The 23,780-nt window shown below is 36.7% G+C and overlaps 1 protein-coding gene across 6 annotated transcripts in view; it reads left to right on the top strand.

Moving 5' to 3' along the window:
* ATP2B1 (ATPase plasma membrane Ca2+ transporting 1) overlaps positions 1–23,166 on the top strand; it is a 115,200-nt gene extending 92,034 nt beyond the window's left edge. For 4 of the 6 annotated variants that reach the window (XM_050934581.1, XM_050934562.1, XM_050934572.1 and 1 more), the window contains exons 12-22: positions 1,953–2,190; positions 3,370–3,549; positions 3,659–3,746; positions 4,028–4,134; positions 9,476–9,667; positions 9,913–10,126; positions 10,281–10,492; positions 13,173–13,280; positions 13,955–14,137; positions 14,480–14,566; positions 21,956–23,166. In XM_050934581.1, coding sequence (XP_050790538.1) covers positions 1,953–2,190; positions 3,370–3,549; positions 3,659–3,746; positions 4,028–4,134; positions 9,476–9,667; positions 9,913–10,126; positions 10,281–10,492; positions 13,173–13,280; positions 13,955–14,137; positions 14,480–14,566; positions 21,956–22,267 — 1,921 coding nt within the window. In that variant the 3' untranslated portion in view covers positions 22,268–23,166. Of the gene's footprint in view, positions 1–1,952; positions 2,191–3,369; positions 3,550–3,658; positions 3,747–4,027; positions 4,135–9,475; positions 9,668–9,912; positions 10,127–10,280; positions 10,493–13,172; positions 13,281–13,954; positions 14,138–14,479; positions 14,634–21,955 lie in introns of all 6 variants that reach the window. The other 2 variants (XM_050934612.1, XM_050934601.1) reach the window with 2 other exon arrangements.
* The last annotated feature ends 614 nt before the right edge of the window (positions 23,167–23,780 follow it).

Below are 23,780 nucleotides of genomic sequence, written 5' to 3'. Positions count from 1 at the left end.
ATATTTAAATATACAACAATTTTGCATCTTTCCTTCTTTACCTTGCTTCTAGTCTCAGCAAATCATGAGGTAGTTTGTGAATGTTCTATTTGTTTATTGACAAGTGTTGAGTTAAATGTGTAGTTTTTAGACCTCAGCCTTTTAAGAATTTAACATAGTTTTCCTATATGCTTTTTGGGACACCTGAAATTCATATTTTGGCTATAATGGTGGTGGGGAATGGTTGAGTCATTTGGTACTTTAGAATGTTAATACATCTACTCAGTTGTATGTAATTATTACTTAAGAAAGATGCTTTTTTTAAATATTATGCTTCTGGAGTTAGTGTATATTACACTGCAATGCAGTGTATTTGAAGTTTTAAATAGAGTGTTTGGTTTTTTTAGTGCTTTGCTTGAAGAGGAAACACATTTTTGTATTTCCTGGCGATGAGAAATCAAACTCTTCTACTGTCAAAAATACACCTAATATTTTTCCTCATTAGTCAAGTCCTCTAAACTTACAACTTTCTGAAACAAATTACCTGCTGATTTTAGTGTATGTTTTTTACCTTATCATTTGGATCGGTTTGTGCTATATTCAAGTATTTCAAGAGATTAAAGAATAAACCTGTGAACAGGACCGGCGCTAGGGGTTTGAGCGCCCTAGGCGGCCGGCAATTTCAGCGCCCCTCGCGCTGGTCCCGCAGCTCCGGTGGAGCTGCCGCAGTGGTGTCTGCGGAGGGTCCGCTGGTCCACGGCTCCCGTGGAGCTGCCGCAGTCATGCCTGTGGATGGTCGGCTGCTCGCGCGGCTCCAGTGGACCACCCTCAGGCACCACTGCGGCAGCTCCACCAGAGCCGTGGACCAGCGGACCCACCATAGGCACCACTGCGGCAGCTCCACCAGAGCCACCTGCCGCACCCTCCGGCAAAACGGCGCCCACCAATTATTTTGGCGCCCTAGGCGATCGCTTAGGCTGCCTAAATGGTAGCGCCGGCCCTGCCTGTGAAGTGATAAACTGCTTTTGGGCTATTGCAATGCTCTCTTTTGTAGTCTGTCTAAAGAGAACTTGCAGTTTTCAGTTTACAGATTGTTGGCTTTGCGTTACTAATGACTACACTGCTTACTTGCTGTGGGTAGGGAGAGGTCACTTGTTTACCACTAAACATTTATCAACTCACTACCAACTTTACTGACAATATATACAGACAATTCAAAACACAAGGGCACCCAGGGCATGGGGAAGGGTATAGCTTGAACACAAGAAAAAACAGGTAGATGTAAAACTCAGACTTGCAAAAATAACAAGTCTGAAGCTAATCTTAGAAATATAATTTTTATTAAAACCTTGATTAAAATTACTGTGGTTTGGTCTGATGTCTTGCAGACAGATATTTTGGTGTCAGACTAAATTAAGTACCATATAAATTGATAAGCACAATTGATTTTAAATCCTGCTCCTGTACCTTGTGAAACATTGGGCCTAGTTCTCATATTGCTCAAAGCTAAATTTTTTTAATGCTCACTCTGACCAGCTGAGTCTATGTAAATACCAGTTTAGAGAGTTTTCATTCTTTGAAGGTAATGTTAGTTAATGCACTCTCATTCACTATAGCTGCCGCTGCTTTAGGGCATTGTTTTGTGCTGTGGAGCACCCCACTGTCCATCTCTCACTGAACATAAAACACAGAAGTACAATAGACAGACAAACAAATATATTAACTTTCAATTTCTGCCATTTTAAGTGCCTGCAAAATATAGTGCTTATATGAGGGGGAGTTAATGTAAGGTTGACACCACTTTCCTTTGTCTTTTGGAGGGACTGAAAAAAAATTTCCTTTGATGAAAATTAGTTATGCCTGCAAGCATTACAATTTCATTTTATCAGGTGTTTGAGTATGTGGTTCTGAATCTTACCATAAACTAAATCCTTTATTTAGTATTTAGTCCCCTCTTCCATTCTTTTTTTTAGGTGCTTCAAAATATTGAGTGCTAATGGTGAACCAAAGGCATTCAGACCTAGGGACCGTGATGATATTATAAAAACTGTGATTGAACCTATGGCCTCTGAGGGACTCAGAACTATATGTCTAGCATTCAGAGACTTCCCAGCAGGAGAACCTGAGCCAGAGTGGGACAATGAAAATGATATTGTCACTGGTCTTACATGCATTGCTGTTGTAGGGATTGAAGATCCTGTGAGGCCTGAGGTAGGAAGAACTGTGAATTCATTGTAACTGTTAAACTATTTTTGCTAAAATAAATCTTCACCTATATCAATTTGTTAGGCATTTGGATTATTGACATTTTTTACAGGACTGTTTGCCAAAAGAGAGTCTCATTTATTTACTGTTCTTAAGATTTAATGTTGCTTATGTGATGAAAGGTGGTCCAGGAACCTAGTGAAGTGTCATAGATGGAGACTATAAATAATTCAGACTTTCATAGTGCCAGTGTGTTCCTGTAGCCCTCTACAATGACCTGGAAGGTAAATGGAACAATCAGTAGTAATGCATTCACAAACTTGGACGTTAGGAACAACATTATTTAGGACCAAATATTGGCCATTGTATTCTGTAGGATTTAAGTCCAATCATAGAATATCAGGGTTGGAAGGGACCTCAGGAGGTCATCTAGTCCAACCCCCTGCTCAAAGCAGGCCCAAGCCCCAAACAGACTTTTATCCCAGTTTCCTAAATGGCCCCCTTAAGGATTGAACTCACAACCCTGGGTTTAGCAGGCCAATGCACAAACCACAGAGCTATCCCAAAAGTGAACACTACCAACTGTAGCATACTGACAATTGGAAACAATGGCAAAATCATAAAACACGCAGAGAATACAATACTGGTATTTGTGTTTGTAAACCTTGACACCAGAGCTTAGTAACGTGGCATGTGGCTCTTTGCAGATATTTAAAGTATACGATTTATTTCATAGTGGTGCACTGCAGGAAGTCTGATAGTGAAATACACAATAATGGTCACTTGCGGGTATCCAACAGAAGAAGTTCTTTAAGTGATAACTAAAAAGAAAATACATGTTTGAAAATTAAATTTTATAGGGAAAAGAAGTCTATGCATGGAATGTGAATCATTGATGTTAAAACACCAGCTTTGCTTGGGTCAGCTGTTGGAGATTGAACTGAAGGACCTCTACTACTTGAGGCAGAGGCTAAGGCCATTATCTCAGAGGCAGTGAAATACCTGTAAACTTCTTTATGCAGTCCAGTACTAGAGGTGGCCATACAGTCGCATTGTGTTACTATGGGTCATGTCAAGAATACAGTGCACCTTTTTTCAGTACTGGAATTTGGAGGGCGAAATTCCTGTTACTGTAATCACCCATTACTTTATTTGGTGATTACAAGCTTTTTTTTGCATAAACAGGTACCAGATGCAATAAAAAAATGCCAGCGTGCTGGTATAACTGTGCGTATGGTCACTGGTGATAACATTAACACTGCTCGTGCTATTGCTTCAAAATGTGGCATTTTGAATCCTGGTGAAGACTTCATATGCCTAGAGGGGAAAGACTTCAACAGACGAATACGTAATGAAAAAGGAGAAGTGAGTCTGTTTGTTTTTTGTTTTTTGTGTTTTTTTTTCTGTAGGTTTGCATTTGTCTTTTATAGTGTTTTTACTTGCACAGTATAACTAATCTGCATTCTTTGTACAGATAGAGCAAGAGCGAATAGATAAGATTTGGCCAAAGCTTCGTGTGCTTGCTAGATCTTCACCCACTGACAAACACACATTGGTAAAAGGTAAAGTGCATGTTCATTCAATGTTTCAAAAACTCAAAATGCAAGTTTTTACTGGACTCGGGCTTTTTAAAAACTGAATTAAGCTTGCCCATTGTACCTGTTAAAATTTGATGAGCTCAGTACCAGAGGTCATGTCTCACATCCCAGTCCTTTTACCTAAGGAGTACTTGGCCCATCTTACCCAAGTATTGTGCATAAACACGGAGCACTACAGTCAGGCTGCCCCAAAAACTTGTAATTACCAATACTGAAATTCAAATTTTTGTGTGCTTTCATTTTAGGTATAATTGACAGCACTGTCTCAGAGCAGAGACAAGTTGTAGCTGTAACTGGAGATGGCACTAATGATGGTCCAGCACTGAAGAAAGCAGATGTTGGCTTTGCCATGGTATGGACTCTAGTCTCTTTACTTTCAGTGGTTAAAAATTAACTTTGGCTTTTTTAGCTAAAGCATCAATCTTTCTTGCTGTGAGTGTCATGTGAATTGACAAAGCTGAACAAATTTGTTTGTAGCTTGGTAGCCCGCTGAGCTACCAGAAGAAGCATTGACAGCTACCACTTCCCACACACTACTTTCTTCAGATTTTCTCACCTTTTAACTTAAGGTTCAGGTTTTCAGCTGTAGAGAATGGAAGTGTGTTCTTGCGTCATAAGATGCTGAATGAAATCTACTTAAAATCATTCGTCTCCAATCAGTTTTAATAATTACAAATCAAACTGTTTTAATGCAGAAGTTCATTGCTACCTCTTCTGCTCTTTTGTCATGAAATTCAGTGGTACTGTAATTTGATGCTTGTCAAGGTGCCTGAAATGAGATGATCAATGTTTGTTTTCAATTGGTTTTCTATAGAAATAATCTTAAATCATCAACATAGCCTGTTGCAGCTTTAACTGGAAGAAAAAACTTATTTCTAAAATTTACCACAGATATTTTTCTCCAGTACTTCATTGATCTCTATTTTATAATTCTGTCTAAAAGTGACCTGTTAGAAGTGAAAAGTTAAATGAGTTTTTGGATGCTCAGAGCTTCAAGTTCCTCACAAAAGTATCAGATACAGAAGGATGTTGGATCTCCAGTCAGAGCAGTGTTTTGTAGAGACCATGGCCAACTGCATCTGGAAGCACCTTCAAAGAACAGAGGCCAGGTCTTGGGCCACAGACTCTGATTGCATCTGTTTAACAAATTCCTTCCAAGATTCTCTTTTTCTAAAAGATGTGCTCTGATTCAAACAGGAATAATTTCAGGGTAGTTCTATGGGCCTGCATTATGCAGAAGGTCAAATTAGATGATCAGTTGTCCCTTCTGGCTTTAAAATCTATGAATAAATTTCTGCAGTCCTCTATCAATCATAGCTTAAACTCTGAATTTTCAAAGTCCTCCTCTCCAAGTGACCATATGCATCAGATGTTGGCTGGAAGATCATACAAAAAAGTTTCTATACTTGGTGAGCTGCTTCCCTATAGTAGTCCAAGCTTTAGAAACGTCCAGAAAACAAATACATTTGTGATGCACCAGGTGGAGATTTCAGAGGTAGTGTCCCAACACTGTGGTCTGATTTGAATTAGTTGGACCACAGCATCGAGAAAGGAAAAAGATCTTCTTCTGTTGAAAGCTTGAAGTGTGGGACTGGGCAGTATCTTGCCAAGTACTTGTACTATATTCAGTTTCCTAGTGCAAAAGAAGATAGACTTACCCATTGGGTTATACTGCATTACAGTTGCTTCATCTTACTGAGTGGGAACGCACTAAATTGTTGGCTTTAAGTATGCTGACCTTAAAGAATGGAGAGGAGGTATAGGTTACATGATCCTGATAATCCCACAGTATTAAAAACTAATTTTGTTCCCACTTATATTGGCCATTGAGATTTCCAGTATAGTGGGACCCTTTCTGTTCAACTTGCATCATCCAAATCCAGGCATCTCTTTATATTAGAATCTGGTAACTGTACCTGTCTGGCTAGCTCCTGAGAGAGTAAAGAGCAGCTGGATTGCAACCTTAAATTCTCCAAAGTGAATTTTCCATAGTTTACTAGAAAGTTCCAAGCCTGTTTTGAGTCAGATATTAATTTTGGACTGAATATATCAGGATTAACTAATATAGGTAAAACTCCCTATCATATGTCTATCGCAGGTTAATGATTGGAATTCATTATTACCTGATGGATTTTTAATCTACTTGATGAGTTTGGTCTCCGTCCCCAGTTGACTGACTACATAACACCCAACGGTGATTTTCAAAAACAGGAGCTGAAGAGTTGGGCTCTCAAATCCAATTTTTAATTTTAGCTCTGACTAATATTATAGGCCCTTGTTGGATGCATTTGTGAAAAGGAATAAGGATTTGAATGGGCAGGGAGACTGAACTAATTCTTCATATTGTACCTATTCTGTGGATAAACCAAAAAGAGTTACTTTCTAGGACTTCCCGTTGGTACCCTTTGACTAAAACTGCATTAATGCTCTAAAAGATAAAGTAACTTCGTATTGTCATGTGAAACTACTTGATTATTTTCTGTGTCTGGGATTGACATCTTTCTTTGGCACCTATTTCATCTTTCTGTGGACATTTTTCTAGCTTCAACTTTATGTTCAGTTATTTGTAATTAACTACTGTATATACTCGTTCATAAGCCAAATATTTTTGGTAAAAAAGTGACTCATCAAGGAGCAGAAGTTGGCTTATAAATGAGTCTACAAAATTTGATTATTTTAAACACTACGGAATCATTTGAATTGAATATCTATAAAAAATTCTTGTTTTGTTTACCTGGAGCATTTACAGGCATGGAGCCCCTCAGCTCCCTCTGGCCGCAGCTCCCATTGGTTGGGAATGGCAAACTGTGGACACTGGGAGCTGAGGGGCTCCATGCTTCTGAACGCTCCAGGTAAACAGAACGTCCAGATACGCTAGTGGCTTAACCTAACAGGTCAGGAGCCAAAGTTTTGGCAGCCCCTGAAATATATGGTCCGCTTATGAAAGACTCATACAGTTTTTGCTATTTTTATCTAACTATCTTTGGGGGTTGGCTTATAAATGAACGGGCTAATGAATAAGTATATACGGTAATTTTAATCAACTGTCACATTAGGAAGACAAAAACGAGGAGTCCGGTGGCAACTTAAAGACTAACAGATTTATTTGAGCATAAGCTTTCGTGAGTAAAAACTCCACTTTTTCAGATGCATGGAGTGAAGTTCCAGATGCAGGCATAAATATACTGACACACATTACTCATGAAAGCTTATGCCCAAATAAATCGGTTAGTTTTTAAGGTGCCACCAGACTCCTTGTTGTTTTTTGTGGATACAGACTAACACGGCTACTCCTCTGATATTAGGAAGACAATTCATTTTACATTAACTTAATGTAAAAAAATATTCATTGTTCCAAAGTCTTACAAGAGAGGCATGGGATTGCAGTTGAGTAAGGCTGTGGAGAAGATAAGTGGATTCCTGGAATTAGAATTTACTAGATGATGAAAGTGCTGTCCCCTACACTTGAAATTACTGGAGTTACCTCCTTTTAAGCACCTAGACTTGAGTTCAAGTTTCTTCTGTTTTTTCTTGTCAAGGTGGAATTCTGACACCAACTTGAAGATAAGAATGTACACCAAATTATCTCTGTGGAATTTGGTGTCGGGCAGATTGGTTATAAGATCCTGAAGCTTTCTTATTTTAGGGATTTTTTTGTAAATGCTGAAGCTAACATGGATGCATTTTTCCTAGAACAGAAGCAGATACGTAGACAGTAAAGTTTCACTTGGGAAAGCAAAACAATAATAACTCACATACCAGTCTCAATTAGCACTTTTCAGGAGCATAGCTTACTATTGTATTGATTCCAATACGTGAAAAATACTATTTTTCCTCTAACTAAAACAAGCATTGGGTCTGTTTCCTCTGACTAAAATAAGCACAGTTGCATCTATAGTGGTTTCTGGTATGACATTCTCCAGCCATCTGAATTCTATGAATTTTAGATGTTAAATTGAGATTTTTATTAAACTGATATATACCAGTATTGTGGCTTTATGTATTTTTAATTTCTTGACACTGGGAGTTGACTTCCTGGCAAAAGAGTGCTTGCACAAACGAATATCATTTAAATACTGCTACCAACGGGTCCAGTATCTTGCATTCAGTGGGGGAGGGATATAGTCTTATACTCTTCCTTGAAATCTATAAAACATAATTTAGCCTCCAATGGGATTTTTTTTTTAAATTATAAAAAGTTAACTAATATATCTCAGGGCCCTCATTACTCAATGCTTGTGCCTTATATACATGCACACTTATTTTTCTGTTTTTTGCAGAGAAGCATTCTCTATTATAAAACACAAGTTTCTTCCAAAAGGTGCATTGTTTCTAATCATATGAAGTTAATTTCTGTCAACCCATATAAATCAGCTACATTTTGGAGCACAAGCTGCAGTACTGTACTACTGCACTATCTGGTGGCTCAGAAAGATTTAATACTATTACTGTACTTAAGCCATTTCAACCAACCATGCTGGTTGGGGAACCACATAATCTTAGATAATGTCTGTATTTTCTCAATAACGAGAAACCACACAGACAAGTCTGTCATTATTTTGTGTAATTATTTCACTTTTATGTTCTTTTGAAAATGAGAGCAGAAAGTTTCTGCTCCGTTTGAGACTCTGTAGTTGTTTTACCTGTGCGGCACTTTTAGAGAGGCTCCTTTTAAACTTTACTACACCATAGACAGATTACAGCTCACTTTAGCTAATAAACTGTAGTTGATATTTCTGTGATATACTTTACAGGAACAGTTTTACAATGGGGATGGCAGAGAATGAGTAGTACTTAAATTATAGCAAAATTATGACGGAATCTTATCAGGAGAAGCACTATGGACCATGAATCTCTAGTATACTGAGGATGTGGGTGTTTTTTTTTTTTTTTTTTTTTTTCTCCAAGATTGCTAATCCATTGCCAACAAATGATGAACGAAATAAAAAAGACACTAGGTTTAAAGGCTCCGGCTTTCTCTGCAGACTCCTGCTTTAATTAAAACAGCAATTGATGATCACTATCTTGAAATTTTGTGCTAGTATACATGGTAGGAAACAGACTGTTCCTGTATCCAAGCATTTAGTAAAAATAATCTGAGAGAATAAGTTAACTGGGCAGTGAAATAAAACTTTGATGGGAAAACTACCTTAACTTTTATAATTTCTTTATTGGATTGCCCAAGCTATTCACCTGCTTAAAAAAAAACAAAACAAAACAACTGTTTCCTCAATGCAGTTACATCTGGTTGTTTTTGTTTTTAACCATGTCAAGAGGTCAGGTGTATCTAATGGCTCAAATTAAAAACTGAAGAGATGCTTAAACTAAACAAAAGGATGATTTATTGTTTGAGCACAAGAGCTTAATCTGAGCATATAAAATGTGTTTATCCTTTGGTACCTGCCTCAGTGAAGTATTTCTTCAACTTTTGTATCTTATTTTTAATTTTGAAATACATATCAACTTCGGTATCTTCAACTTGTTAAAATTTCAGTATTGCATTTCAATTTTGTGCTTCTTCAGACCTTTTAAGAAACAATATTTGTTCTCCAAAAGTGAGTTTATTGTATGCCTAATACTCTAGAGTGTACTCTTCCTTAATTGAAAGTTATGTAGTAGAAATGTAATTATACTAGATATCAGTTATTCTTGCTGTTTTGATTCAGTGTTCCTATGTATGTTCTTCCTAACAGGGTATTGCTGGAACAGATGTAGCTAAAGAAGCTTCTGATATTATTCTCACAGATGATAACTTCACAAGCATTGTTAAAGCAGTTATGTGGGGACGAAATGTTTATGACAGTATCTCCAAATTTCTTCAGTTCCAGCTTACTGTCAATGTCGTAGCAGTCATTGTTGCTTTCACAGGAGCATGTATTACACAAGTAGGTACTGGTGGTAGCTGGTTTCAACTAATTTAAGATCTGAAATCATGTGCCTCTTTAACTGAACTCTTGCATACTGAAATCTTTTCAAAGTCACCATTTTGTGTGCTGTTCTAAAGAATGTACAGCTCTTCAAAGCAATATACCAAATTTCCATATAGCAAATGTTTTTTTTAATGGCTGCAACTTGTTCATTTCTAGGATATTTATTGTGTTATCTATTAGGAAACATATCCTTTTTATAGGATTCTCCACTTAAAGCTGTGCAGATGTTGTGGGTAAATCTCATAATGGATACATTAGCATCTCTTGCTCTGGCAACGGAACCACCTACTGAATCTCTCTTGCTGCGGAAACCTTATGGTAGAAATAAACCTCTGATCTCTCGCACGATGATGAAGAATATTTTGGGTCATGCAGTCTATCAACTTGTAGTAGTCTTTACACTCCTGTTTGCTGGTAAGAAATAGTATAAAAGCTTTGCTCATTTTCTAGAAGTTAAAGCTAATTTATTATGGCATTTCAATTTTAGTCATGTTAATCCTGACCTTTTTAATATTTTGATTCTAATTGTGTTTTTTGTTAATTCATGATACTGAAATGTCTTATACAGGTGAGAGAATTTTTGATATTGATAGTGGAAGAAATGCACCTCTGCATGCTCCTCCTTCAGAGCATTACACTATTGTTTTTAATACATTTGTGATGATGCAACTTTTTAATGAAATCAATGCCCGGAAAATCCATGGTGAAAGAAATGTTTTTGAAGGAATCTTCAACAATGCCATCTTCTGTATTATTGTTCTGGGCACGTTTATTGTGCAGGTAGGTAATTGAAGATTTTAGTTTAATATTGTTAGTCATATTTTATTTATTTATTTGCACTAAACGTGTATCAACATTTCCAGAGAAAGTAGTGTCAAGTTTATTTATCTATAAACATGAACAGCTTTGTTTGCCCACATGGGAGGAAAAGTTGGTTCAAATAGACCATTTTCAATTTAGCTTTAAAACTTTGTTACAAATGTAAAATTTGAGCCTAAAATATTGGACAATTTCTCATTATGGAAATCGATACTTTTAAATCTGACTTTGAAAAGTTTTATGTACCTAATTGTGTTCTAAATATGTCACCCATTGTCAGAACACTTGTAAAGTGCAGCATCTTCCTATATAATTAGCTGAACTAAGACCTATTAGAAGAAAAAGTGTACAGTTATCAAACATGCAGTGTTGATCAGTTTATACCTTAAAAGTGAGAATTAATTATACCTACATCAGCTTGGAAACATCAGCATCATCAAATCAAGTATTTGAATGACCTGCTGCAACAAATGACATAAATTGACTATACTCTGAGATTGTATTTCCTTTAATTTATTGTAAGATTAATGACTACAAATATCTGGCAGGGGGCTGTGTGTGGAGGATATGTTAAGAGAACTGGTCAGACTGTACCGTCTGCCAAAACTTTAAATATTTCAATCACATGGCATCTAACTTCCCAGGTCAAGTAATTCTAGTATCTTTCAGCTTCACACATGTGAATGACAACTTAACTATGTTTTCTGGACTTTCAAACTTGTGGTTTCACATTTGTTTCTAACACCACCTTTTTTATGGTGGCAGTGGTTCATCAGGAAAACTAGAAATGTACTACTGCGTATATTTAATACTATGCTACGTTTAACGTAACATTTAACTGCCAAGTACAAAATAGCCACTTAGCCTTGCCAAGACACACCCACACCTTTAAGATTGTTTTACCTGAAAACTTGAAATTCCATAAAATTATGAAACAAGGAAGCACTGTGATTTAGAGACAAGAACACAGGAATAGGATCAGGGAACTTGAGAATTTGTAATCCTGGCTCTTATGCTTGATTTGTTCTATAACTCTGGGCAAGTTACTTCACTTTTCTATCCTCCCAACCTATAAAATGGGGCTAAGACTAACCTACCTCAAAGGTGTTTTTAAAGATTGTCAGTGCATCACTTAGCAAATATAAAGTACTCTACAGAAACTGAAACACATTGAAACTGATACAGCATTGTGAAACACAGGATTTATCCTTACTTGTCAGCTAGATAAAACAGAACTTGAACTGGTCAGATGGCTTCCAATTCATTAACTGGAGTCTCTTACATCAGTGCTAACAATGTATTTAGTAGGTTGTCTCATACAGTACCAGAGTTGAAAAAAATAAACGCTTTGCTGAGTTGGGCAAAATGATTCTTTAAAAGGAGTCAAATAGGTATCCTTGAAACTGAATCTCTCTGCCTCCATTCCCTATCCATAAAATGGGATTAGTACTTTCTCCTGTTCTTTTTTCCTGTCTTGGCTGTTTGGTTTGGGAATTCTTCAAAGAGAAGACATGTCTGTTTCTTACTATGTGTATGTACAGTGCCGAGCACTGTGTGCTCCCCAGTCTTGGTTGGTGCTCCTTGAGGGCTCCATAATACAAATGACAGACAAAAAAACTCAAGAGCACAAGGTTAATTTTAAAGTAATTTGAGATTTTTTTTTTTTAAAGCCTGAAATATAATATGTGAAGCTTTAGGAAAAAGAGCATTTGGCTAACTAGATAACTTAACTTAAAATGAGGATACACAAATTAAGTGCTACCATGCTGCAATGTGTATACACTACAAATATTATTTTTTAATGCTGGTATTTTGGTTTTCCTAAAATCTCTCTAAATTTTGACAGGTAAAGCATACAAATGTGTGTGTGTTTATGATAGCATGTGTTTGGCTCCCCTCACTAAACAATACATGGATAATTACCACGATTTACACTTAACCTTAATTTCTGGTTTGATTTCAGATTTTCACTTTTGCTAATATTATGGTTCCTAATCAACTCTTCTTTGGTTTTTGTACTTGCTGCTAAGCTTGAAATGGATGTGCAGAAATGCTGTTTAATGAGTGTTGTGTTAATTGCTATTTTTTTGGACAATCTTTAAAATAGGAGAATACTACTACTATGCCTAGTTCTGGGAGGGGAGCCCACTTGATACAGTACTTGCTTTTATACAACCTAGAGTTACAACTCTGCTTTGTAATACACATTTGTATTTTGTCTAACAGGAAAAAAAAAAGTTGTAAACATAAATCTTGGTCTCTGTAAAATCTGTTTGTTTTTCTAGATGTAGGCATAAAGAAAAATATTATTATTATTTTATCTAACTGTTAAATTGAACCAGATTAACTGTTTAAATGATCACAACAATCAGATTTTACTTTTGAAGTACAAGGTAAGCATGGGGGAGAACTCTTCTGTATCTAAGCTTAGATTTAGATTGAAGATGGTGCCTGGGGAATTGCAGGGGATCGAAATACTAAAACGACAAACTACAGTTAATATATTATGTAAACAGCTTCTATGACTAGTGTTACATTTGAAGCACCAAGTAGCTAAAATTTACATCTACTACCTACATTCACTAATTCACAAACTTCAATAGGTATTGCGTTCTCTGACTTTTTGTTACTTCTTCCACAGATAATTATTGTACAGTTTGGTGGGAAACCTTTCAGTTGCTCAGAACTTACAATAGAACATTGGCTATGGTCCATTTTTCTGGGAATGGGAACACTACTCTGGGGCCAGGTAAGTGTGTGTGTGTGTGTGTACAAGCTAAGACAACCTGAGATGAATTCATGTTTTGCTTTGCTGATATGTTTGAGTTTGTCATTTTGGGTACATATGAGAATTGTATTGACATCCAAAAGATGTCAAGCATGTTTCAAAATTTTAAGTGAGTGTTGTTGTGTGTGGGCTACATGAATAAATAGCAGACATGTAATTTGGCAGTTTTTCTAACTTTTGTATTACCAGACTTTTTTAAATATATTATAAATGACAACTGTAGCATTATATTAATGTAGCTTTATGCTTTTAATTTAAATTTTCTTTTAGCGAAGAGCTTGCTCTTAATTTTAGAATTCCAATAGCCTGCGTTCAGCTGCACACCTTTGAAAAGAGGTTGTAGGGGGATGAGTTCTCACATTTTTTGCAGCTGTTACTTAGCTGGAGAGTGTCCAGCAATACTGAGTGAATAGGAGGATATCGGGCCAGTTGTTTTACACTGAAAGTTGTTTCTCTTAAGTAGAAAGATACATTTCATTTTTAAAATAGTTTTTGTGGAATATTATAGGTTAAAGGAAAAATGGCAAAGACTTCAACATTGTATATTCAGTGACTTCAAATACGTTTAAAAAATATAATTTGTACTACCATTCTTCTTTCTGTTAATTCTTATACATCTTTTCCTTCATCTTTAGCTGATCTCAACAATTCCAACCAGCCGTTTGAAATTCCTTAAAGAAGCTGGGCATGGAACACAGAAGGAGGAGATTCCCGAAGAAGAGTTTTCAGAAGATGTAGAAGAGATTGATCATGCTGAAAGAGAACTGCGTCGTGGTCAGATCTTGTGGTTTAGGGGCCTGAACAGGATACAAACTCAGGTATGGTCTTGGAAAAGGTAGGAGGAGACAGTGGTAGTTTGAGGTTTTTAATTAAATCTTCCCCTTTGTCCCCTTTACCCCAATAAGGTGACAATTTTAAACTGTGTGACTGAGATTTTCTCAAGATGGGAGTATGGATGGCTGTGTAATCCCTCAAGCTCCTTCTTTACTTCCTTCAGCTCTAAATGCAGCTCTTGCCTGTGTATCACTCTATAAAAAGTGCCTTTTTTTCTTTACTTCTTGTGTGTTTATAGATGGGATGGTCCTTTCTCTTGTGTTCTCTCTCTCTCTCTCTCTCTCTCTCTTGCTGAGCAAGCTGTCACAATCTCTGATTCCTTGCAGATGGATGTAGTGAATGCTTTCCAGAGTGGAAGTACCATTCAGGGGGCTCTAAGGCGGCAACCGTCCATCGCCAGCCAGCATCATGATGTAACAAATATTTCTACCCCTACACATGTAGTGTTTTCCTCTACTACTGCTTCTACTACTGTGGGGTGTGAGTGTGTGTTCCTAAGTGCATGAAATTAACATTTCCTAATTCACACACCTAACGTTTCTCATTTTCTCCTTAGTATTTAAATTCATCATTCAGGCTTTTCATAAAGCTTTCTTTTCACAAAGTGGAGTCCTCAAGACTTTTTTCTTAGAGGGCTAGAGAACAGATGGAAACAGTTGCAACAAAAGACTTAAACATGAAAGCTGAGAGCCTGTATGTACTGTGCCTTCATTCATTCACATACAGAGGGACTTCTTAAAAACTGAAATTGGAAAACTGTTGTAAATTTTCGAGTATATGCCTCTAATGAATCATTAGATGAAAATGTTCATAATTTACTCAATGCAGCATATAACATTAAACTGGTCCAACGAAAGTAGGTAATACCAATTTGAAAATAAACCATAATCTAAAATAACACAGTTGAAAGTTACATATTTTACATTTTAACACTTTCTCTGGCAAAATATGATTTAAATTAAAGTTTACAAAGTTTAAAATGTAGACCAAAAAAAGCTTGCTTCTGATAAGAATGCTTCATAGATTGAATCTTACTTTTTGTTGGACTTGTTCTTAACCAGATGGCAATATTTATTTTTCAACTTCAGGGTACAGGTTAATAAAATAGGCTTGTTCCATATAGTTACAGTAGTAGTAAATTTACAACTATACAGAGAGCTGCAGAAGCATTCAGCCAATCAACCAGGGGCATTGGTAAGAACATTAAGATATTTGAACTGTAAACACTTTATTTAATTTAAACTGGATTTAACTCTCTCTAGGTTCATTTGGCAGCAGTACATAAACTTCCAGTGCAAGTGATGTTTTGTCAGTTACTTAACTCTATTCTCTTTACATTATATTCTCTAAACTAAGTGGCATCTGGGTTTTTCAGCCTTCTTCTGTTAAGACTAGAAGTATAATAGTTCATTCTAAAATGGATACTTAAATGCATTATATCCTCAATCTCAAGTATATCTGTTTCATGTAAGTATTTTCAGCACACTTATTTATAGATTTAATATACAAGTATCTTATTTAAACAAATGTGTAAAGATTAAACTTTTTTGACTAGATGATTTTCCCTCCTGTTTTAATAATTTACCTTTTAACATTTGCAAACATTCTTATGGGTTAGCTAAGTGGCAAACTTAATTAGTTAGCTAAGTACTTTTCAGGCTAGTTAACTTAAGAACTTTCACATTGCTGGCCTAAGTGTTGGCAGAAACTTTTTTTTTTTTTTTTTAAAGCTTTCAGAAGGTTTCTTAAAAAGAAAGTGTGGTCCTCTGGGCTCTGTTTCTGATTCAGATTTCCTGTGTGCACTTGAGCAAGTCATTTGTGTCTCTGCCTGTTTTCCGTTCTGTAAAATGAGGATCTTTCCCTACCTCACAGGGATGTTGTGAGGCTTAATTAATTTGATGTTTGTAAAGCACTTCCAATGAAAAATGCCACATAAATACAAAGTCCATTCTGTTACTTGTGGGAATAGGGGTGTGCAGTACAACACTGTAGTTTAAAATCTGTCTATGGGAATGTTCATTAGTTTACTTCTGTATATGGGAAGTAACTTTGGGTTACATTCTGCCTGTTAAGCAGAGCATGCTGCAAGTGGTAGTACACAACCACATGACCCTCGGGTGGGCTGCCAGGAAGCATTTTGCTGTCCTGGTGTGGAAAGGGGATTAATTTGCAACACTGCTTTAAGGAGCACAGCATACTTACTCCTTTCCTGGCACCCACCTCCTGATAGCCAGTGTCTCAAGGTGGAGAAGGAGCCATGCCCTCTCCCTGGCAATTACGGGGTCATTAAGCCTAGCTTCAGTATCAGGCATATGGGCTGAGACTATAGCAAAGAACAAAATTCAGACACACAGATGAACAAAATTTCTTGGGAAAGAGTCAACATGGCTTTTATAAAGAGAAATCATGCCTCCCCAATCTATTTGAAATCTTTGAGGTTGTCGTCAAGCATGTGAACACAGGTGATCCAGTGGATATAGTTTATTTGAACTTTCAGAAAGACATAAGAACAGCCATACTGGGTCAGACCAAAGGTCCATCTAGCTCAGTATCCTGTCTTCCAAGAGTGGCCAATGCTAGGTGCCCCAGAAGGAATGAACAGAACAGGTAATCAAGTGATCCATCCCCTGTCATCCATTTCCAGTTTCTGGCAAACAGAGGCTAGGAACACCCAAGGCTCTTAAGCAAAGTAAGAAGTCATGGGATTAGAGGGAAGGTCCTCTCATGGATCAGTAACTGGTTAAAAAGATAAGAAACAAAGGAATAATGGTCAGTTTTCACAGTGAAGAGAGGTAAATAGAGGGGTCTGCAAATGATCTGTACTGTTCAACATACTCATGAATGATCTGAAAAAAAAAAGGTAAATAGTGAGGAGGCAAAGTTTGCAGATATGAAATTACTCAAGCAGTCCAAAGCAGACTGTGAAGAGTTAGAAAGGGATCTTACAAAACTGGGTGACTGGGCAACAAAATGGCAGATGAAATGGGGAGAACATAATTCCAACTGTACATACAAAATGGTGGGGTCTAAATTGGTTGTTACCATTCAAGAAAGAGATCTTGGTTTCATTGTGGATAATTCTCTGAAAACATCTGCTCAATATGCAGCAACAGTCAAAAAAGCTAGCATGAGGAATGGGATAGATAACAAGACAGTAAATATCAAATGCCACTATATAAATCCATTGTACTCTTGCACCTTGAGTATTGGATGCAGTTCTGGTTGCCCCATCTCAAAAAGGATGTATTAGATCTGGAACAAAGTACAGAGAAGGGCAACAAAAATGATTAGGGGTATGGAAAAGCTTCCATAGGGGAGAGATTAAAGAGACTTCTCAGCTTGGAAAAGAGACAACTGAGAGGAGATATGGTAAAGGTCTATAAAATCCTGACTGGTGTAGAGAAAGTGAATAAGGAAGAGTTATTTACCAATTCACAATACAAGAACCAGGGGTCAACGGAATTAATAGCAGGTTGAAAAGAAACATAAGGAAGTACTACTTCACACAATGCACAGTCTGTGTGGAACTCGGTGCCAGGGGATATTGTGAAGGCCAAAAATAAAACTGGGTTCCGAAGAGAAGAAGTTTGTGGAGAACAGGTCTATCAATGGCTATTAGCCAAGATGTCCAGAGACACAACCCTAAACCTCTGATTGCTAGAAGCTGGGACTGGACAACAGGGTGGATTACTGTTCTGTTCATTCCCTCTGAAGCATCTGGCACCAGCCACAGTCATAAGACAGGATACTTGGCTAGATGGACCATTGGTCTGACCCAGTACAGCCATTCTTAACTCTTTTTTTTAAAGCTATCATTGGGGAGTAATTTGACCCTGTGTTCCCCTGAGCTTTGAGGCTGCAACTCTGAGCAGCCCTTATGCAAACCTTGTAGGTAGGGAAATATGCGTGGAGTGCTTATAACACTCCATCACTGTGTAGGCATGTAAGGGCAAGCTACAATTTAGCCTTTGTGGTGGGGGGCCTGATAACATCAGCAGAATTGTTTTATATGCTTATAATACGTACCAAATTGTCTGTCTTCTAAAATACTCCCTGAATATATATTTATGCAATACTTTTGTCTACATAAACTGAGGAATTCATTTCTATCAAACTGTACAGTTTTACCATTTAAGAGTAACTAAGGTGCTGATACAATCTCTGAATTGTACAATCATCCCTAGATTTTTGCAGGAACTTGTAGCAATGTGAAATTATGTACCACACATCGATATCTAGAGCAGAGGATCTCAAACTTTTTCATATGATGGACCACATCATAGTGGTGTTTTGAGAACTACCTCTTCACCCCCTTGAGATTCCTTAACCTCCCTGTGGCAGCTATAGCATTACTTACATTGAAAAGTAATACTTTTAATTTTTTAATGTGATTTACCAACTGGAGATAAGGACAAGCTGGCACCATATGGCCAGCAAGTGCTCCTTGAACTATTGGTTGTGCACCACAATTTGAGAACCTCTGATCTAGACTAACAGTTGAAGTAAAAGGGACACTTACAAAAAACTGGTTATATTTTCAGATTTCCTTAATGGTTTTACTCTTAACCCTTCAGTTAATTAAAACTGAAAATGTACTATTCTTCACTCAGCTCGGACAATGGAGATGATCAGTCTAATTTAATGTATTTGATGCATTAACATGTTTGCAAAAAATAACCCTTGTGCCTGATCAAGTGGGACCGGAGGATCCTTAATTTTGAATGTTCTTTCTTTTTAATTTGACACATTCTTAATGTGGCTCAAATGTTTGTGGCAATTAAGACGGTCATAGCAAAAATGAAGATGTATTGGAGCTTACCTCATACATATTAGGTCTAACTGGTAAAAGTTTTCTGCTGAATGAGTGCAGAGGTTATTTATGCAACATGCTGTGGATTGGTTTTTGCTGATGTAATTTGTGGATTTTTCCCTGTCATGGGTTATTTTTAAATTCAGTGCTGTTAACAAAGCTCTTGCCAACTGCCGCAAATTCTTCCCTTTATATATTGCATTTGAGAAAGGCGCGAAGGAAATGAATCAGCAACCATCACTCACTTTATGGTGACTGCCATGGTGGCCTCTATTTTAAATACTTCCATTCTTGAAGGGGTGCCTGGCTGTGGAGATCTACCGTAAGAGATTAGGATGAACTCGTAGTCTTTGGAGCAAAACTCAACCTGTTTGAATCCTTTCTTCAGCAGAGAAATAACTGACTCTACTTCTCCTTTGGTGGAAAAAAGAATACAGTTCTAACTAGAACCAGTTTTAAAACTAATATTGGTTAATAGATTCCGTGGTGACTTTTTTTGTATAAAAATACAACCATAGCATTCCTTCATGTGAGGTGCCTTTATAGACTCCAAAGACCTCATTTTCTGAATGCACCAGATTTTGTTGATGCTTCTGATATACTGGGATCCCAGTCAAAGAAAAGGAATTAATTTTGATTCTTCATGGTCAAACATGTCTAGGAAGTCTAGTGGAAGTGTACCAGAATCAGACATGCTTTCCCTGATATTTAAAGCTGTAAGTCATTAATAATGCAGAGACATAAGTAGTCCTAGATGTGCTAAATACCTTGTCAACTACTTGTAACAAGGTCTTTCCTTGTTGAAACTAGTGTAAGGACTCAACCCTTTAACTCAGTAACGATAAGACTTTTCTGACTGTAGGGAGGTACATATACAGCTTTACTGATTTGATACATTATAAGCTAGGCTCTCTAGGATTCTTTGCGTGAGATGGTGCCAAAATGCACTTTCTGTGACTAGATGGAGTGCAGTCCTTGACAGAATGGTGCCAGTCTTGTATGTAGATTATATTTTCTTTTCACTGTTAATTGGTTTTTGCATGTACTTCCTCAGTGCCTCTCCATGTCTTGGGTTCTGTCAGTGTACATTCTTTTATTGCTCAGGTGCTGTGATGATGGATGTAAGAATGTGTCTGTTTTTATATAAAATAAATCAAAGAGACGTCATGGCTGAATCAGGGCCTTAGTGCTAAATTAATAGGCGCAAAGAACCTGAGTTATTTTATTTTAATGGGATTTTTCATCTGAAGTTAAACACATGCTTAAATTCTTTACTGAATCAGGGCCTAACTGAATAGTACTGAACCAACTGATCATGGGAATCTGCTGATGAAGGCAGAGGACTCAGAATCAGACCTGCATATTATTCCAGAGTTCTATGCTGATTTTACTCAGTGATCTTGGGCAAGTTACTTACTCTCTGTACATCCATTTTCCACCGGTAAAATGAGAATAATACCCAACTTCTATTACACTGCTGAGAGAACCTCAGTGAAAGGAGCTACAGAAGTGACGAAGCATTCCTATTCCTTTTTGTCAGTGTCAGTTTTGCCTGGAAAAATGTATTTGATATTAGTGTTGATTTTTATAGGTACTCATTTAATTACAAGTTAATAGTTAAGGATTTTGATTTCAAACTGAACAGTTAGCAAAACTAATACTTTACTCTGAGGGATTATATGGCAAAGCTAAAGTAAATTCTTAAAGATGCTAAATACAAAGGTTAATTTTTGGATCTCGACATGTTACCTAAGAGTTCTGTAACCTGTTAACTTTTATGGAGTATACGTTCTATCAGCTTCTCATTAAGTAACAAATTCTACTAAGTTGGTAGAAATTCATTTTTTGGCTCTAAACTGCAAATTAACAGACAACTTCTAATGTCATGAACCTAATAGTTGTAAATGGTACATAAGCCATACAACTTCAGCAGTATATATGAAGCTTTTTGGACTCTTCTTGTGTGCATCTCTGCACCAAAAGCAGAGAGCTGACCTCTTAATAGAAGACAGACGTGGCCATGTGTGTGTATATAAAATTTGTTAATTAGCCAGTGACAGCTTACACATTGGTTGGTTGTCTTGTATGTTTTTGTCATCTGAGATGCACACTTGTGTATATAAAGGTGATTACTTAAATCTTACAGTGGTGGCCTTCATACTGAAATGTGCAGCAATTCCAATACTTGTGTGTCTTGGAAATTTTCATATGCTATTCTCAAAGAGGTTCTTGTATCTGCCACTTATCTTGTGTAGAGGCATTTAAAATGCTTACCTTTTTCACCTTTTGAAAGGCATCAGAAAAACCTTACATTTTGCAATTGTTTTCCTTTATGTACAAAATTAACTTGTAATTTATTACAACTTTTAACAAATTGGGGCACAGAACATATGGGGGGGGAATGTATTTTGTTGTGGCAAATAGGTATATACTCGAATATTTACAGCTGTTGCAGAGATCTTTTTTGCATGAGTCCTGCTGGTAAATGTCCAATCACTGTGACATTCGGTGAACACTTGCTTGGCTTTTTCATAGTCAGTGACATCCTAATCCCCAGCATGAGAAATAGTAACCCTGCGTGCCCCAACTTTTTTAGTCTTTTTTCCCTTTGATGTTGAATAAAACATTCCTTAGTAAAACTTGTTGAATTTGTGAATAAGTATATTGGACACAATTTTCATGTTGACTTCATTTTTTTAAAACATTTAGCCCATGTCAAGCAATGAAATAATTCTAGCACTACTTTGAATTTTTAGACATTTCAGTTTTTTACAGTATACTTCTACAATTTTTATTCCAACTGTAGATTGGCAGTGCTCTACTGAAATGCTCCTCATTTTTTTACAGTTTATTGCAAGTTCCCACTACATTACATACAAATTCGATTCACTCATGTCTAGCTGTTTGTGGATTCAAACTCATAAGAACCATATTCACTGCTAGTAAATCTGCAGCATACTAACAGTGTTTTGTATTTCTTTCATGTTTACAGATCCGAGTGGTGAATGCATTTCGTAGTTCCTTATATGAAGGGTTAGAAAAACCTGAGACACGAAGTTCAATTCACAATTTTATGACACATCCTGAGTTTAGAATAGAAGATTCTGAGCCTCATATTCCCCTTATTGATGATACTGATGCTGAAGATGATGCTCCAACAAAACGCAACTCCACTCCTCCCCCTTCTCCCAACAAAAATAACAATGCGGTTGACAGTGGAATTCACCTTACAACAGACATGAACAAGTCTGCTACCTCTTCATCCCCAGGGAGCCCACTACATAGTTTGGAAACATCACTCTGATTGTAAGCTGAATGTTAACACACTAGCTGCATTGTAAAGAAACAAATTGAAACTGGGTCTTTTCACACATTGTGATGGACGAGATAGTAGTCTTGTCCTGGACTTCAACAGAAGACACACTTGTACGAGTGTAGATTTATTTTTTTAAAAAAGCTTTCTGCCAGACTTGAGGGTGCTTTTGGGGGGCGGGGATAATAATGAACTCTGACAGATAAACGGTAACTCGGCATAAGTGACCTGCGGATCATCAGTTGTACTTAATGGTCCTGAACAGTGTGTTAGAACTTTAGTTTATCTTGATCCTTTTGAGGGAAGGGCTGGGAAGGGCAAAGAAGCCCTGGATCATTGAATTGATACTTAAATTTCTGCTGTTGGCTGTTAATAATTTGGATTATTTATGTTTATAAATGATACAGATCTGTTTACAAGGTTTGTAGATACTTTTTTTGTTCCTGTTCTTAGATGGGAAGCTTCCTTATAAATGATGCAGAGAAAAAAATTAGTCCTTCAAATACTGCTGTATTTTCAGGAAAAGGGTGTTTCTATTGAAACTGTACTAAATTTTGCCTGCAATTTACTTTGTTAAATATTGTAGATAAATTGCTAATACTAATAGCCAAATAGATAACACTAATGCTTTGTAAAAACATGAGCAATGGTGTTCTAATGAAGTTATGGCCTCTGTCCTAATTAGTTTCTTAAATGCATTTACTACTTAATGGTTTTGAAACAACTGTTTAATTTTTAAAAATTTTGAGAAACTTACTGAATAACTTTTTTTTTTTTTGTTCAGAATTTAGTAGAGGATTGTTTAATGCGGGACATCAGTGTGTGATGGAACTTGCTTGAAATACTTTTGTTATCTCAGGCAAAATGGATTAAATCAAAATACATCAGAACCTTAGTCCTTTTTGTTTTTGTCTAAACATGTTAGCATAGTGCTGTCTTGGTGAATTGTGAGTGGAACTGTGATGATTTTTCTAATATATAGAATCCTTCATACAGCATGAGGGCTGTTGGCATTTTGAAAGGTTGTTAGTAGGTAGCATACCTGCTTTCCTTTTTGTTTTTGGAATTTGTAAACATGAATAAATCTGCCCTTTTATTAAAATAAATATGCAGCGATGGTTTTTTACAGATTTTTCTCAGCTTCATTGGAACCCTTAAAAAGGTAGACTGCTTTATATTGCTAGTAAAATTAAACTACAATTTCAAGATGGTAACAGCCCCATTTAAAAAGCACTTTTATAAATCAGATGTTGGTGACGGCCCTACAGAATGGATGTAAGTTAAGGCACCCAAAAAAATCTTCATTGAGTCAAATACTTCTGGGTGACTGGCTGAAAAATTATCTCAGGGTGAAAAGACGTAATGTGAATAGTAAATGTCTTTTTTCATTTACATAACTTACTGTATTAAACCCTTCAAAATCTGAATAAAATCAGGTTAGTTCACATGGAGTAGCTGACAAGTTGATTGCATGTTCTTAGTTAAGCAGTAGTTCTTGGCACAA

The sequence above is a fragment of the Gopherus flavomarginatus genome, chromosome 1, assembly GCF_025201925.1.
Source record: "Gopherus flavomarginatus isolate rGopFla2 chromosome 1, rGopFla2.mat.asm, whole genome shotgun sequence".
Lineage (NCBI taxonomy): Eukaryota > Metazoa > Chordata > Testudines > Testudinidae > Gopherus > Gopherus flavomarginatus.
The sequence above is the reverse complement of the archived record's forward strand: the minus strand, read 5'-3'. Positions and strand labels throughout refer to the sequence as shown.